This window comes from Lagopus muta, chromosome 5 (assembly GCF_023343835.1).
Source record: "Lagopus muta isolate bLagMut1 chromosome 5, bLagMut1 primary, whole genome shotgun sequence".
Lineage (NCBI taxonomy): Eukaryota > Metazoa > Chordata > Aves > Galliformes > Phasianidae > Lagopus > Lagopus muta.
In genome coordinates, this window is record NC_064437.1 from 10,807,469 (window position 1) to 10,826,339 (window position 18,871).

General features: G+C 36.3%; 1 protein-coding gene across 7 annotated transcripts in view; it reads right to left on the reverse strand.

Annotated features, from left to right (window-relative positions):
- Window positions 1-18,871, reverse strand: part of PIGK (phosphatidylinositol glycan anchor biosynthesis class K) — a 71,601-nt gene that overhangs the window by 15,370 nt on the left and 37,360 nt on the right. For all 7 annotated transcript variants that reach the window (XR_007377056.1, XR_007377054.1, XR_007377055.1 and 4 more), the window contains one exon: window positions 10,938-11,013. Coding sequence is in view for 2 of the 7 variants with exons in the window: in XM_048945060.1 (XP_048801017.1) it covers window positions 10,938-11,013 (76 nt within the window). In the remaining 5 variants the exon portion in view is untranslated. The remainder of the gene's footprint in view (window positions 1-10,937; window positions 11,014-18,871) is intronic.

The following is an 18,871-nucleotide window of genomic DNA, read 5'->3' on the forward strand; positions in this document are numbered from 1 at the left end:
TCTGCATCCTTTGATATTTTCAGCATCTTTAATAGAATCAATGCTTATATTAAAAGGCAACGAATCAAGTTATTAAAGTAACATTTTTTCATACAAATCTTTATTGCTGCTGCTGACCATGATGCTAATGAGCATGACAGTTTCTACAACCCCAAAATTCCAGTGCTAGGAATTACATGTTCACACTTAATTTTTGTGGCTTAGCTGTCTTCATCTAATATCAATATTTTGTACTTGGACATAATTTAGAATAGGGGAACCACTCTTATAAAACTATTTCAATCCATTAGGCAAATTTTCTCACTACGATATGAAAACTGTCAACTACTTAATTAGCACACCTACTTCTCCCAGGCCTCTAAGTGCACCTCAGCTATGTTTTATGATGGCCCAAGGACAAGAAATAAAAAAGAAACCACAACACATCAATTATGTCTCTACTCAATTGTACAACTATTTTAAAATGTGTGAACAGTTAAGACAAAATTGAAAAATTACCATAATAGGCTTTTGACACTTCCCTGCTTAAGCAAAAATTAATTCTATCTCCCTGTTCTTAATGCAAAGCCTTTATAATTTTACTAATCTCAAGTTCCCACAAGCGGGAACACAATACTTTCAAGTACAAGAGTATGAGGCTTGGCATCTCCTCTTTTTAGTTATGCAGTTTATTTGATGGAAGTCTAAACCGCTAAGCCTCCCTTTGTGCTTAATATAAGCCATCCTCAGTGGAAATACAAGTTAATTTAAGTGAAATGAAGTTTTAGGAAGAATGAATTCTCTTGCACAGAAAGCTTCACTAAAAGAAAGCTTTCTTAAAGCAGCATCTGTTTCCTGAGTTGCTCTAGAACCAGGAATAAAAAATAAACTAAAACGAAGAAAGATTTATAAAAGTTATTTTTCCTTGTGAACATCATAAATGTAAAAAAACACCTAATGGAATACCTTACTTATCATTTTCCTGCATGTTTTCAGCTTCATCTTATCACGCATGAAGAAGCTTTATCAGCGTAACGAATTAGTGTGTTCTAAGCATAAGAACTTTCTGTTTTATTACCAGTGATTATTATTATGCTCACTGCTTATGTTACAAAGTAAATCTAATATATTGCTGGCATGCATTTCCAGATACAATAAGGTGTGTGGATCACACACTAAATTTACAGAGTTATGTCATAATTTTCTTTACCCTCCACCACAGTTCATATATTTGTACATCAGATGCTATACTGCAGCAGCACATGGTGTGTTATGATGCCTACAAATCTATTAAGGTCACAGAAAGCCTGTGCATATATTTAGTCTATTCCCATGTGAGTCAGAAGTATATTATTTGCATACCATTATGCACTGAAAACCTATTCAGTTATCCCCACTGGAGACAACACTCCACAGTGACCTAAATAGTATTCACTTTCCCAATATTTGCAGGAATACCAAATAAATGGAACCTAGTGCAGATAGACTCCAAAAGAGACGAACATCTAAGAATCTGGGCTTATGAATGACCAATGATCCAATGATAATGAATGGAGATCAGTGCACAACCAAAAAGAAAAGAAAAAAATAAATCACATGGATGCAATGAATGGTGAAAAATGTAAATTTTTCTTAACAGAGGACTGTAACACTGTGACTGAAAGCAATTTTCAGAGAGAATTTTTCTAAGAAAGCTCTGATGTCGCCCAAGCTTATTACAAGCACAAAGGTGGGTAAAGAGACTCAAATCACAGAATTCACTTAAAAAAAAATAACTTCCCTACATTGTCAGCAACAGCAGCAGTTCTAATATCAGCTGCCCAAAACAGAGCAAGATAGGTATTCATATTTATCTGTTAACAACTGAGACTCCTGGGACGGACACACACACACACACACACTGCTCCTTCCTAACAGCTGCAATATCATGCACACCTCACAATAATCCCAAACATGTACTAAGGTGTAGTTACTGTCCTCCTAATTTACATTCCCGCTGTAATTAAGGTATTTTGATTAAACATCTAACAACTCGCTCGCTCTCTTTGTCATTCTTCCTGACCTTAATATAGGTCAACAAGGGGAGCAAACAAACAAAGCATTGATGCACTTTGTGCAGAAAGTCAGGACAGATTAACATAACAGTCCTTCATGGCTCTATACAAATAAAATCTCTCACTGCTAACTTTATTTTGCTTGTTGCCAACATGCTATATGAAGTTTACTTTAAGCTGTAAGCAATTTTGAACCTGTCTCTTTCTGTAAAGCTCTAAGCATATTTACAGCACAGTATAAACAATAACCACTGTCTTAAAATCATGACTGTGGGCAGGCTGTAAAGTGCAATAAAAGGTGATCATGCCATGATCAAGACAAAAGCCAAGATAAAATGTATAAAGATTGATATAATATATTAAAAGGTTTGTGCATATAGGATCATGAAACACATACAGAAAAATAGCTTACATATTTTCTGTCTGAATCAGGCACGTAAGGAAATATAACAGTTCTTAGAGCTTATGGTCATACATCTATTAATGACCCTCCAGATGCAGTCACCTGTAGATCAGATGAATAAACCACGAAGATACATAGCACTCTCTGAAGCCTGACATGTTACAGTCACTTCTTGAACCTCTTCCTTCATTTTAAATCTTAGGTAATGCTTTAGAAGTAAATTATTTCAGAAATTATGTCTTAAAGAAGCTGCAGCTCCAACATGGCACCTCTAACAATTACAGCTACTTGAGTGCCTGGGTATCTTCTCATATATTTTTAACAATACATCTGACAGTTCTGCATGCTGGTCATATGAAAATGATATTTCATAAGCCCAATACATTAAATGACTGACACCACATTCACACATAATGCCTCATATTATCACTATTCTCAAGCACAAGCTGAGCACTCCCATAATATGCACAAAGGTCTCTAATTTATTCCCATACCTACTTTCCAGAGTAACAATTAGTTTCTCTCTCACCTACTCATGAGAAATATAGACAAACATTTTCAAGCAATATATGTATACTTTATCAGTTTTGGCTTATACCATCTATTTTAGATGGCCTCAGAAACTCTGTAGTCAAGCCAGGCTGAAACATGTCTTGCAATACTTATGGCAAGAAAAAAAAACCAACCACCCTCAATCTCCAGTGCCTCTGAGCAGCTGGGACAGGTCATGCATGGCAAAGCCACCCTTCCCTGGCATACAGAAAATGTTCAATGCTGTATTTCTACCAGGAAACAGTTAAAAGCAAGAACCCCACAACTGACTGCTAGGTGCCTCACGCAAGCTACCTTTCAGCACATTTGCTCATTCAATCCATTGTATTCAGCCATAATTGGAAGAATTTAATACTACATTCAGTTCCCCTGCAATGCTCGGTCAGCAACAAAAAAACTAACGCTTTTTCTCTGGCTCTAACAAGCAGTGTTGTGTGCAGACAAAAGAAGAATTCCCCATGCATGAATATTTTGGTAGTCAATCCTTATGGAAATGAATTTCCTTGTAATTACTGCTAAATTTTTAAGATTTAGAAAGCAGCATCTGAAGGAAAAATAATTCCAAAATAGTTATCTTTATTGTGTCACAAAGACTGAGAGATTCCACCTAATACTTCAATTTAATTAAGAGATAAAGAAGCAAAACTTCAAGACTGTGGTTGAGAAACAGAAAAATAATGATTCTGAATAGGCAGAGAGTGATCACCTGCAGCAGTCCTTTAATGGGAAGAGGGAAGAAAAGAGACAGCTTTATACTGTGTCTCAGTTTCCAGAACATTTCCCATCATGTTCAGGTGAAAAGCATAACAAAACAGAGGTAGCTGAGCTTTGCCTGTAAAAGCAGACCATCACTGATTTATGCTAACTCCTTATCATTGTATCCTGTGATCAGGAAGAACAGATGAGAAAAACAGCAGCACATAAAAAAAAAAAATAAAAATCAATATTTATTTTTTTTACAAAAATACTTTATGCTACACTTAGAAATATGCTCTGTTTCAAGAGTACTAGGACATCACTTATGAGACTTCTGACTGAGGGTAAAAAGAGTATCGACCTTGGTTGTGTGTATTAATGGCTTACACAGAGGATACTGAGCATCATCACTCCTGCTGCAGTAATTCTAGATGAAGAACTGCCTGAAAATGTTGCAGGTTTAATGCTTGCCACTGAAGATCTGTAGCAGTTATAACCAAGTCAAGAATGTGTTTGGTGATTTCTTGGGATGAGCCAGAGAAAATAGGGGACTATTACATTACATTACATACATACATACTAATACATACATTATTACATTATTTTATTTTTGTAAATTATTAATAGAAAATACTACTATTAAAATAATTACACACTCTAGATTTAATGGTACACATTACATACATTGCATGGCTCACATATGGCACAAATCAGCCTTAACATCAGAAGCAGCACTGGGGAGTAAATATCCATGCACCTACTTGTATCACACTGCTGACAGGAAGGCCTTTGTGCCCTGCTTTGGTGGCAGTAACATGTGCAGTTAACAGCTTCTGACAGGTTTGTTTTGCTCCTTCTGAACAGAAAGTTTTATCCAAAGTAGCATTAAATGAAGCCAAAACAAATTTAAACAATTGCAACACTGAGAGAAATTTTAATCCATATTATGTATCTCACCTGGAGGAAAAAAGCAAGTTCTTATTTACTAGATAACATCCAGTTATGATTCCACTACACACCACATCCATGAGAGCTGTAAAATGCAGGTAAACTACCACTAGGTTACAAAATTCACAAACTTATTTAACATAGATGAGAAAGAAAACTACTGCAAAAAAAAACGTATTAAAACACTCTATTTTCTAACTTCAACACACTCCAAGAGCCAGAGATGAAGGGCTGGTTCAACAAAAGATGTGCAACACAGCTGGATTTTGTTCTGTGCATGAATGGAGTCAGAACAGCTGAGCCCTGAAGGGAGCTCAGGTCAGCTGGTGAGGAAGAAGACATCCACAGACTTTCCTGACATGAATCAGAAACATCTTTTTTCACCTCTAGTCCACTACAGAGAGACATGAACATCAGAACACGTTGCTGCTCTTGGCGTATTCCAAAAAGGCCATAGGAAGCAGCACAGCATTAAGAGCACAGCACCATTCTAAGCATGCTGCTGGTGCTGCTCCAAACTACAAAAGTAAAACCTAAGCCAGACAGGTGTCCCAGAGTAAGGCAACACGATGCAAGGCTTTTGCCTACCTAATGAAATGGACTCCAGGTCTCCCTGTGTTGGCTAACATCATATTTCATTACAATGAAATTGGATTTTGAATCTATAACATGAAAAATTTGATTTTTTAATCATCACCTTCCCCAAAAATCAGTTCTCGGAATAAAAAGCTTTCCTGAGAAGTCCTGTGACTGTCCTAAGAGTTGCAAAAAAATAAAAATAAAAACCCAAAACAACAACATAAAAAAGGATCTTCTGATGAAATGTCACATTTCACCTCTGACAGCATCCTGCTGGATACAGTGACCAGGCTTTTATAAAAGCAAGCTATGCTTTGAAGTCATTTTTAAACATATGTGCAGGGATGGATTTTCAGAGAACACATAAGCAGTAGAGTCTAAAACTTTACACATCCAGACTGACATATCTTAGTATCACAAGGTGCTTTTGAACCCTCTAGCGTGTAAAGACACCAGAAAAAGCAAGTATCAATTATCAAAGTACTTAGAAATTTTTAAAATAAATTATTATCCATAAAACAAAATTACTGTCCACATCACAAACAAATAAATACTTGCGCTACCATTGTTCTAATCAGCACTTTGCATGCTTGACTACAGTTCTGAACATCCCTCACAGTCTCCACAAAGTGCAAATAGGAATCAAGAGTCCACCAACAGGACAGAACCAGGCCAAGTGCAAGGCCTCTCCTTGAACATAACTGCCAAAGGGCAGCAATGGGGTAGGGGAAGGCACCAGTGTGACCCCAGAACATTAAAGTTATGCTTTACTGACAATGTGTCAACATGTAATTTCTCAAATCAGGGTTAATTTCTCAAAGACACAACTTAAATTCATGTTTGTGAATATATTCGATACAGAGCTAAAATTGTTGTGTTATAGGCAATCAAAAATACTTCAAAAACTTATACATGCTTTCTATTATATATGCTTTCTATTCTCCTAATATTGTTTCAACAATTTCTGCCAAATGTTGCTATAGAAAATCTCTCCCAATTAAACTAGCATGACACAGTAGTAACACTGATGAATGCAATAAATTTACATTGCTCTACTATACCAGAACAAAGTTCCAAGAATGAATAAACACTAAATTCCAAGCCAAAAGGATTTTTTTAGCCAATATTTACAGAGCCCCAGAAACTACGGAAACTTAAACCTTCTTGGAAGACTCAGTACAGAAGTGCACTCATCTCTGATGGCCATCAGCCTGTCTGTAACTCTGAATATTCCTTTCCCATCTTTTCTCTTGAATTTCTTATCTCATTTCCCTCATTGTGGACCCCAGTCAATATCCCTAAGCTGGACTTGACGGGGCAAGTTCCTAATGCCCACTGAGTCTAAACTGAGCGAAGCTAACGGTACAGCTCCAAAGGGTGCTCACATGTTTTGCTCAACTGGGATGTTTAATAAAAAAGCACAGGATGCACACAGAGGTTGTGGAGTCTCCTTTTCTGGAGATATTCAAGATCCACTTGGACACCCACCTGTGCAACCTACTTCAGCAGGGGCACTGGACTCAACGATCTCTAGAGGTCCCTTCCAATCCCTACAATTCCAATTCTACAATCAACACACCAGAGTTAGCATGGTCTTATGGTTATCTCCTGAGATACAAAAGGCATTTTCCATTGAAGCTTCTACAGAGGGAGGCTACAGTAATGCATTGGTTAAAAACGTCACAAAACAAACATGTACCACCTAAAAGAAATTTCATCCAATTTCATTGGGAAATCTTCACAACATTTTCTCGTGCATTTCCCTACATGAGAAAGCATCCAGAAACCCTTTATTTTACGTAAATCTGAAACTGTAAGCCAGGTCAATTTTTAATCCCTGCCAAGAGTAAGAAGTTGGTTTCCTGAAATACCATCCTGTTTTAATAGCATATTAATTTATCTGCTTAATATTTTACCATGGACTAAAATAAATATGTATGCAAGCTGATTCTATTCTGAATTTGCTGTTTCATTTTGTTTTCAATTATAACATCAGAAAAATCTGGCATTTATCCATTGAAATATGCCTTTCATCAATAAAACATTCTTCCATCAGTAAGACACCTGTAACAATTTAAATCTCTTCAATATCCTAAATCTCAGTTAGGCAAAATATATTACTGCACAGTGACATTCATAGCATGAGCACTGTCACTGAAGTTAAGTACTTTTATTAAAATACCATGCTGAATTGGAGGCTCAGCAATGAATATCCTTAATGATATATAAAAACAATCTTCTCAAATGCAGTTTTGCTTATTCTTTCAATAGACCTATTTTCACTAAAGTCAAACGCAGAATGAATAGCTCTCTTTTTTCTCCAGCTTTTGGCCTTACTTTTCATAAACTCATCCTATGCAGCTGCATTGCACACATTACGGTACACAAAGAATCTCATTTGAGAAGGCTACCCAAGGTAGGCACTCCTCTGAAAGCTTAACTTTTCCCATTTTTGAAGTATATATTGACTATATTCCTCTACTGGTATATATATATATATATATATATATATATATATATATATATATATCTTTTTAGGTTCAGTTAAATACACATGCTCTTCCTTTGTTTTATTTTCCTTCCAAAATAGAGAAAACTATTTACTTTGTTTACAAATGTCTAATTTTGGTACACGTCTAAAAATGGCTTAAATGTTACTATTTGTTTTCATTCTACTGTTTCTTTTTTTCACATCTGTCTTTTTAATTGACTGTGGTCTAACTACACTGGACATTAACATTTGTCTGAGAACAGGAACCAGGAATTTTATGGGGTTTTCATTCTTCTGTTTTTATGCTGCCTACAGTAATAATTACCAGTACCATAAAGTTCAAGATCAAATTCCAAATTAGATTATTGTTGTCCTTTTGTTACATATTTTAGGATTTAATCCATCTAATTTTTCCTTATGGAATTGACGGATCAGAAATCACAAAAGTAGTTTATCTTGGCTAATATAGTATTTTTTAAAATACCAGACATTAAGTACTGAAGGGTATGTTAGAAATCATGTGTAAATTCCCAAGGAAACTGTGTAGGGTCTTACTAATGTTCAAGAGCATAAATTAACAGTGGAATTTGGATAAAATTAGTGGCCATGTTGGCTGCTACATAAATAAAACGCACCTTGGCATTATTTGGATTTAGGATAAGTGTCTCTCTTTGGGAAGCTTTAACATGTACTTAATACAAATACAAATCCTGATTTATGCAACAGAATCATTTGCAATCTTCACTGCTATTCCTAGCTAGTGGTAAGATACAGACAGGTTAACAAGAAAAAAAGGCCCAGAATTAACAGTGATTAACTTCAGATAAAGATTAACACCACAAACAGCATTCACTGTTTTTATTCATGCTATCTCTTTTACTTTCAAAGTAAAACAGAAATATTTGTTCTTATAAACTGAACATGGTCCTTGCCTTATGTTCCAATTATCAAAGGTCCCTCCGAAGCAATTCATTACAAACTTAGAAATGCTAATTCACTTGCACACTGGTGAAGAGTATCCTTAGCTGACTACAGCTAAGAGCCTCAAAAAAGGCAGCAACAACACAAAATCAGGACACGATGTCTGATTCCTGACATGATAACAGTGGTCATTTTATTATGTTTCTTTACATCAAAGACATTTCTAGTTATTTTAGGACTGAATTGCTGCTTTGTGCGGATTGGACCTACATCACTGGTAAATTTGTTATAGCAAACAAGAATATATAAAAGCATATTTTTGCCTTTCCACAGTGTAATATTCTATTACTGCAGTATAATACACAGTAGCTAAATGAACCCTTCCTTGGTTATTGCCCACCCAAGGTTGTAAAAATATTACTATGACATTTCATCTGGTCAACCATCTTAAAAGGTTAATTCTGTTTCCTATTTGAGATTTTTCTCTAGGTGAGATATTCTGTGCAGTTTCTATTTACTGATTCCAAACAACCCCCAAACTGTTTCATTGCTCACTCTCACTGTTAAGAACATATTGACTGGCTGCTTGCTCTGCTGTTTAATTCATTTATGCTGAGAGTCAGGCATGAAGGCAGAATTTTAAATGTGACATTTGCGGGCTGTTGGGTCATTTGAAGCCCTGACAACACCAGGGAGTTCCTGACATACAAACTGGTCCTGATTTCCAATCTTCCATGTTCTGAACACATCAGATATTCCTCCCAGAGGTGCAGATTTCAGCCAAAAGTTTTTAAATCCCTTGTGCTTACATCTTGCAGAAAAGACCTGTACATTTTAAAGTTTTAAAATAGAGCTTGTGTTTCTTTCCAGGTAAAACCAGCATTGCCTGCAGCATGCAACACAACTGCTCATAAACACCAACTGACAAAGGTATTTCAAAAGATCTACAGTAATAATTATATTTGGACATTTCTTCCTGATTATTCTCATGTGTTCAAGCCAGCTCAGGATGACATCACAGCTTTATTTAACATTGCTGATTTGGCTTATTACTATCCTGATCCATATCATCTCCCAGTTTCCGGAATGGGAGTTTTTGCTGTCTCAAAAGACTTGGTGGACTGTACCATTTTTTTCTCCTATGGGGGACTATCATAATGCTCCCCAGCTTTCAGGTCTATCTTTCATTGGGTACCTGATTACTTGAAGGATTCCACACTGTTGAGATACTATTAAGAAAGCAGTAATCTGACCTATTAATTCCTAAATTAGGGAAATCACAATTGCCTGTCCCTGAAGCAGGCCTAGCATCTACAAAGTTCAAAAACAAAATTCTGAGACAAAATTCCAAATGACTGCAACTGAATAGGTCTTCTTGCTTTCTTTCAAACATCACCAAGAACAGAGATGCGAAGTCTCAATATTCAGGTTTTACAGTATGTCTCAAGTTTTATGGATGTTACTTAGTCATCAGTCTTTCCACACAGTACGCAGAGTCCACTGTGGCTAACAGCCAGCCATCAGGCTTCAGAAGACATATGAATAAAGGCTGGGCATCTCATCTATCAGCAGGATGGACTGTGTGTCAGACCTTGAACTTTGAGAAAAGAGCAAGAAGGGATTATAGAATCTTCTGCAGAAGAAAGATCTCTTCCTCCTTCTTGCCATAAGTTAACTAAAATTAGATATGCTATAATTAAAAATGTAGCCTGCCTTTCAATTCCAGCCCCAACTCCCTCATTAGAGTATCTGAATCAATGGAAAAGCATTGATTTGAAGTAAGGACACAGTAGGCACAATCTAGGCAAAATCTCAATCTCTGTTTTCTGTTGTGAAAAACAAAAAGCAAACAAAGGCCTGTGCAAAGCAGGATGTATGATGACACTGCTGCAGTTGGAAGCAGAAATACTGCCAGCACCTCATTCAGAAGGGGACATGATTTTCCCCTCTCAACGCTTCATAATTCCACAACAGCGATTCTATAGTTTGTCTGCTTTTTTGGGGAGCAGGAATATGATTTGGGAAAATACTCAAATTAAGACAAAATTCATGGATTTTTTCTTTAACATCAGTACATACAACAATTTTAACAGTAACCTCTGAAGTGACAACTGTGTCATACAGCAAGTTATCATTTCATTGCCATGTTCTGAATAAGCCTTTTATAATTTAATGGTTGTCATCTGAACAAGAGTGTGTTGTTTTTACATACTTCTAGCACGAGCTCATTGATTTTGCATGACCTAGAAAAGCAGTTAGAATATTACAGATGTTGTTTATTCTCAAAGAAATTCCTCAAAATAGAAAGACTTACCTGGTGTATTATCTGAGCCACAGGAAGCTGATCAGCATATTTAAGTGGTTCTGTTGCCAACACATCCTTTGGCAGCCTGGGAAGAAATGAAGTTAACATTTATCAAACTCAAAAAAATGTTTGTTAAATGAAATTACTGAAATATAAGAATTTCAGGTATATCCCAGATACCAAATTCTGGAAGTGATATTGTTTTGATTACAATGAAACAAAAGGATCTTCTTACGTAGCTGAGTAAAATAATAAGTTCACTATAAACGAATGTTAATATTATTGTAGAGTTTTTTCACAACAAAAGCAGATAAATCGGCAATTCAGTGGCAGAAATCCATGAAAATCTCTCAGTTTAGTATCAAATGAACAAAGTGTTGGTGAAAACTGGATCGAAAATCCCACAGGCAAGAAGCCTTATGAGTTCACAAAGCAGATCAGGATTGTTAATAACACAAGATTCTTCACTCTATCCTGCCAACATAACTCAAATATGACCACCTCAAAAGGCAAGAGGGTTTGTTTACTCTTTCTTCTTTTCCTGCCAGTGCATATCAGTAAGCAACACAATGTTTCTGCATTAGAGAGCAGAGCAACATATATTATCTATTTCAAACAACAAGATGTTTCAAAAAAGAAATTGATGTTTCAAAGCACATCAACTTCGGGAGCAGAATACTTCACCAACAAAATGCATCATACATCTCTAAGTTTCCAACAAACCACAGCTACAAATGAAAATGCAGGATCCATATGCATGTTCTCAAAAGAATATTTAAATGATAGTAAACGAGTACAAAAGTATGTTTTAAACCCTTTAATCATAGTGCTTTCTTTAACTGAAACTCACAGAATTTGCTGAATTTTTAAAATATCATTCAAGGTTTTATCAGTTCCTTTAAAGAGCTCTAAGCATAGGAATTTCAGCAATATGAGAAGAAATGAAGGAAAAATGATCTCTACAAAACAAAACCCTTTCTACAATATTAAATTGGAGTTACTTTCAGTCAAAAGCATTGGCCAAAATGCTATTTTGCAAGTTCAGGTTACTAACTTATACTCATTTAATTCAAAACTGATACGAGGGCTTGCAGGGTTATTCCAGCTGCAGACTGGCTGCCAAGCATGAGACAGAAACTACAGACTGCCTCTGCAATGATAAAAGAGACAACCATAAATGCACATCTCTTCCCTTTTCAACTTCTGAATTTTTGTTGTGGTTTGGAGCGCTTTTAAGTTTCACATAAGAGGCTGAATGAAAGAAAATTAAATAAGCAAGCTGTTAACTACTGAATTTGGTCCACTGAAACAGCTGATTTACTTACAAGGTTTTTACAAGGGACTGCTAATGGCAATGATGAATTTGTACTCACAAACTGCCACTTTCCAAACTTCAGTAGTAATGATTGGTGCTCCAAGGAGGTCAACACTGAACAAGCTAATTATTTGTTTCACTGTTTTCTATTGAAATACCAGTAAAAACTATCATCAATTCTGAAACAATATTCCAATTCTTTCTTTCTGCAGGAGAACTTGCATCCAGCTGTTTTCCTCACAAAGTAGCCACATCTTTTTTCAGTTGTTCTAAAACAGTTTCAAGTTCTCTGCTGGCTCAGCTGACTGGTGATGGCATTGATTCTTTCTAAAAAGCATGAACTTTTTTCTTTTTTCTTTCCTCCCAATTAAAAAATATACGTAAGAAATGCATATGTAATCCAGAAGATACATGCTAATAAGTGAATTCCTTTTTTAGTCCAACATGAGACATATCACTCTCTATTTACTTATCCACATCTGATGTGAATTTGAGCCCATCAACTGATAAATTAACCTGATTTATGGATACCAGTCACATCAATGCACTTCTTATCCACAGTTGTGCATATTAAAACATTGCACACAGAATACTCATTTGTATCTTGAATGCTTATTCCTGCAGTCTTTAAAAGGACAACGCAAAAGTCGGGGAAAAAACTGCATCTCAAATCCCAAAACTGAAGATCTGAAGCTGCGAGCAACAGCTGAAATTACTCTAAACTGAATGTTAGCAGGAAATAAAAAAACCTTGTCTGTTCCATGAAGGACTTTGAACGTTTGGCAATGTTTTCTGTCTAGACAGAGTCAGCACCCTTTGCATAGTCAAACAACCTCCTCATCAACTGCAGAAAAAGACCTTTCTTTAAATGTCAATGGATTAAAAAGAGAAAAATTATCAAGATAATTTTGAGCCTTAGGAATCTTTACTGAAAAAACAGGGAGAGAAGAAAGAACAGTATAAACATATATGTTTATATGCATATTTTAAAGTAAAGTTAGATTTACATTGAAATTAGGCTGACAGGAGAATTTCAAGTTCAAGAAAGATTTTTTAGTTTTTTCAGGAAAAAAAATATCAAGCCAATTGAACTACACTACATTGTATATTTTATACTGATTACAAGATTTAGATAGACAAATTATTATATATGCACACATGTATACATATGTACATTAATCACACACATACAGAGGTAATTCAGAAGAATTCAGAACTGTTCTCTCCAAAGTTCTTCTGTACTCAGTGATTTACTAGCTGTCAAGACAACAAAAGAGCTTTGATTCTTCTCTCCTGCCTCCTCAACTGGATGAGCATGTATCTCAATCTTTAATATTAAACTGCATACATTAAATGCATGGGAGCTCAAAAAAGTGACAAAAAAGCTGTATGAAATATTGCCAAAGAATGTCCTTTACTTGGAGCAAGTCATTAACTTGAGCTAGCAGGTATGATAAAGCACTGTATCAATAAACTTTGGGCATTTGAGGTTACGGGCTAAGGTGCAAGAATAACTCACAGTAAGTGGCATTTGTAAATTTGACAACAGTAGCATGGTATTCATTATTATGATGTTGCAGTGCTATCATCTGAAGTTACAGCAGGGCATTTTGTCAAGAGAATGAACAGACCACCACCTCCTACCACCAAATGCTCAGCTCACTCTAAGAAAAATCAGCTGTGAAGAGGATATGCAGATAATTGAGCCAAACAAAAACATCAAGCTCTCACTGAACATAATTTTTTTTTTGGCCTATATTTATAAGCATGTATAAGACAAATACAGCTATCTGAGCCCAAGACAAATACAGCTATCAGAGCCTAAAACCCTCTGGAAGTAGACACATTTACTATATTTTAAATAGTCTTTTTAATATAGAACAGACACAACTGGTTGCCAATAAGATCCAGTAACACCATGTACCTCCCTTCCCCAAAGCAGCAGCATCCAAAACTGGTTACTTTTGGCAACCAGTACAGCCCGAGCCATGTGCAAACATTGGGACAGCACTACTTCTAGTGAGAAAAACTATGCTGACAGATAAACACCACAGAACTGCAATACAGTATATACGTCTAATTCGTGAGCACAGAACACTGTCATACTCCGTCAAGAGAGTTAGTTAGCGTGGTCAGCTTTGCAATCAAATTTAAAAAAGCAACAATCAGGACAGTCAGTATAGAGAATGATGGGAAAACCTACTGCAAAACTGCAACTACACGAGCCCCACTGTAGCTGAGCCTCATTGGCTGGATGAATTACCTGTAAAAGACTCTTCTAAAAGGACAGAAAGGCCGTAACTAGAAAGGAGAAAAAAGTTGACACAGAGGACGTTCTATTTCCTCCTGTGTTTTTTAGGGTGGATGAAGAACAGGTCAGGAAAAAGATCATATCCATTGCCATGTTTCTGACCTTGCTTTTCTCTCTCAGACAGACACAAGGAAGTTGCTTATTTTGCTCACAGAATTTCCAGATGCCTGGAATTGCATTCATTTTTGTTAAAAAACAGTTATGTCAGGAAAAAAAAAATACAGAAAGTCACCTCAGTGGATGGAATTTGTGCTCAAATCACGAGGTAATTTGAGGCTGTAAATTCACAAAATCATTTGGCCTTACTTTTTACTTCACTGATATTTGACACTTAAACCTCTATAACATTATGAGCTAATTTGTTGTAATACATATTTCTTTGTATGCTTGATGTCTTTCAAAACAATTCTACTACAAAAAACAAAAGTCATCTTTCATGAATTAATTTTCCAGTGAGAAATGCTCCTTTCTGTCTCAATTGAGCATGACAGCAGAGTGCTGCCAACAGTGGCAAAGCAAGCTAACACAGGAGCACATCAGCATATACTGCATCACGCCTGACAGCTGGTAAGCAAAGCATAAGGAGATCTTGATTTTTATAGAGAAGACTAGGAAGAAACAGAAAATCAGAAGAGATGCGGGAAGCAGTAAGAGAGCAAAAGAGGAGAATCCCGAAAAATTCAATTTGGAAGTTATTTTTATACTGCTGCTGTGAGTGTTCTCAGATGGAGGAAAGTAAGCATAAAACAGACACTATGGAAAGTGAGTCTAAATCCAGTAAAATGTGTCAAGATAGTGAAAAATCTTATTTGTTATTTACATTTACATGTTCTTTCTTATGGGAAAATTCCTGAGAGACCCAATGAGTGCTGAAGTACAAATCCTTACAATCAAGAAGTGGCATATTTTGCCACAAGTGCTATGGTCTGCTACACAGAATAGCTGCAATGGCTTTAGGGCATTGACATATTTCATCTCATGCAAGCATTGTAAAAAACACAAGAAAAAAGAGCAGCATGTGATAACTACCTGGTTTGCTCATGGCAGAAATGTGCAGTTAGGACACTTCAGGAAAGAGAAAAGACTTGATAATCAGGACAACCTGCACAATACAGCCATAAAGGCTGGCTCAGTAGTCAACGTAAACATTCATTAATTACATGAGGTAGTAGGGCTAAGGCCTATACAGTTTCTAGATATGCTGGTTTGAAAAGAGCACATATGAGACCCATGCACAAGTAATACTGCACCTCTTTGAAGCCACTGATTCTGAAAGGTAAGTCCTAACATATAACCACTCCTCTCAGAAACCACACAAGATCAAAGTCAGAGTGTTAAGTCAGGGTAAGGAGAAGAGGCAATCAGAGACAAAAATACAGTAAGGAAGAAGAGCCTTGCACAGCTCACAAACCGCAGCCTCGTTTGTTTAAAAGATAACTTCTGAAAATTGTGAATGAAGGCACTGCAACAGGTTGTCCCATTTCTAAAAGCAGCTTGAAAGCAGAAATGCTGCAACTGATCAGACAGTCAACATGCTGCCAAAGGATGCAAACAACACGGCAGCAGCCTAAATTAGATATCCCAAGCTAAAAGGCTGAAATTCTTAATCTAAGTCCATGTATAGCACTGATAGCTTTATTGACTGTAAATACATAGACGTGCTTGCATCTGGCAGTAAAAAGAAAACAGAACACCAAAGCTTTATGCGCCACATCAGAAAAAGTTATTAGGTTTCCCATTAAAGAGAGACTGAAATGGTCTATGTCAGGTTTGAGTGAATAGTTTTTAAAATTGGCCATTAAGAAATTCATCTACCATAGCCATACTACAGAAGATTAAGAATTAGACCTTGGATCAATGCCAGGAACTTGATCTACCTGCTAAGCCCTAACTTCATGTGTATTTAAGAATAAGTACATTTAACCAACAGAAGCACTAAAATACATGGAAAATGCCAGAAGAGAACACTGTTAATTTTGATTTTCCTCAAAAAATGTGCAAATACATTCTTTTCTTCTCTTTTCAAGGGCATGCAAGATTTACCTATAGGCACGTCCACCATGCTGATAGTCACATCTATGAAAAACAAACACTCAAAAGTAATCATCATCCCAAGGAATTTCTTCATGATGTCTCCTTTATGGTATCAATTTCTCCTATTAAATAATCAAAATAAGCCTTTCGACTATTTAGCAGAATGTTCAACACACATTGGCTGCCACCACCTTTGCTCAGAAATGTATGGATGCCCCCCTGAAAGAATCTGATATGCATAATGATGCAAACAACTTCACTCACTTCCACTGTACTGAACTCTGGTGAGCCAGAGAGCTGGCAGCTTACCTAGTGTGACTTTGTGTGACTGTCCAGAAGAATGCTAATGTGCACCTTCTGCAGTTCACTATTGTGAAGTCTGAAAGTCAACAGATGAGTTATTGTATATTCAGAGATGAAGAGGAGATATGTCTGTAGTGGAGATATGCAAGTATTTCACAATTACAGCCAAGCACACCAAGTTCCTCGGGTAGATGAATGCAGTAACCTGCACTTCACGATGTCTGCAGAAGCTATAATCCAGCAGGTAGCCTACTCAAGCTTAAAAAGAAAAATGAACAATGTAACATGAAAAAAAAAAAAAGAAATAAAAAAAAAAGGATCTCTGATACAATGAAAAATTAAATCAATGTTAGACGCAATTGGATTTATCATCTGGAGAAGGAAGCAGTATTGCTGACTTGTATTGAAAAGAAAAAATTTCTTGCTGCAGTAAACTTACTTAACTTGACCTCTACTTGGCCTCATTTACGTAGAACAAAGAAGCAAAGCATCTTATTGTTTGGAAATGCAAATACTTTGTGCAATCTGTTCATTTCTTTCAAATAAGCATCAATAATTTTGACCCAAACTAGTTGCACAGCTTTAATCCTGGAGTCTCTGAGCACTCGGTGATTTCTGTTGGATGCTATCATAAAAGGTCTGTTAGCATTTCCAGAGTCTGCCAGACACATTTCAGCTTTAATCTGTTGCTTCATAAACTGTATAAAACTAGACTGTAACAAATGGTTCCTCTGCCTTTCTGTGATCCAGATATAATTTCTCATCTGAAGAATCTCAAGTGATTAACTTCTGCCAAGCTACATATACTTAACCATCCCAAGATCCTAAAAAGAGGTGATGAAAATCTGCATTGCGTTTCAGCCAAATACACAGGTTGACCAATACTTCCTCTTCTCTTTTCTGGCCAATGACTTTTGTTAAAACATGTTTAGACACTGAAGGGACTCTCTGTTCTTTCTGCTCCTATTTTTATACTTAGGCAAGACACAGGAAAGAAATTTGAAACAATATTAGCTTAACTAAGCAGAACTGTCTTTGCTGCTACTGGAAAACACATGACCTGGAGGGCTTATTCTGCTATCTCAAATATTCCACATTTTAGGTAAATTAGAAAATCTGTCTTGAATTAATTTAAACTTCAACATGACGATGCTGCTGAAGCACAAAATGCTAATAAAAAAAAATGGAGATAAAAGACCTGCTAAGTCTCTCCTTTATCATTGAAAATCACCATCTGAGTCCACAGCAAAAAGTAGCTTGCCCTTGCTTTACTTTTCATCTCCTCAGCATGCAGAGTTTGTGGGGAAGAAAAGAGAATAAGAGATTATTAGAATAATTCCTCCAGACTCGGGACACGTCATACAGACAAGTCTAGCAATATCAGAGGAGCTTTAACTGATGATCCAAACCAGCCAGAAAAGACTATCTCCCACCTCGCTGAGCAAAAGTTCAATTTTGTTTGAAGTGTGTTTTTGCTATGCATAGTAACTGAGGCTCTAACAACACCTGCCAGCACATGAAACATCAGAAAAATCAGTGGGAAGATATTTTTAAAACAAACAATTAACATGGTAGCATGCCAGCACAGCACTTCCATTTTTTAGCGGCCACTACAGTTAAATTCATATTTTGTTTCATTTCACTGTTCCTTTCTGCATGTTTAAATTAAAGAGAATGTATCTGCTCTTGTCTAAATTGTTATGCTTTTCAACAAGCACTTTCTAAAATGTGCAGGGTTTTTAAGTCCCAATATTTCTACACCTACAGAAAGTATTTTTGTTTTTTCAGTTCATGAGTCATGTAATGTACCATTCAGCTATAATTTCTAATGAGAATATTTAGTTCACTACAGGAATCTGTCAAAGTAACAGTGGCAATGTCTGTTCCCTGTCTGACATTGCCATCAGAACTCCTTCTACCATACTCCCTGCAGTTGAAGCTTCCTACTTCACTTTTTTTTCTTTTCACTCAAATTCAATG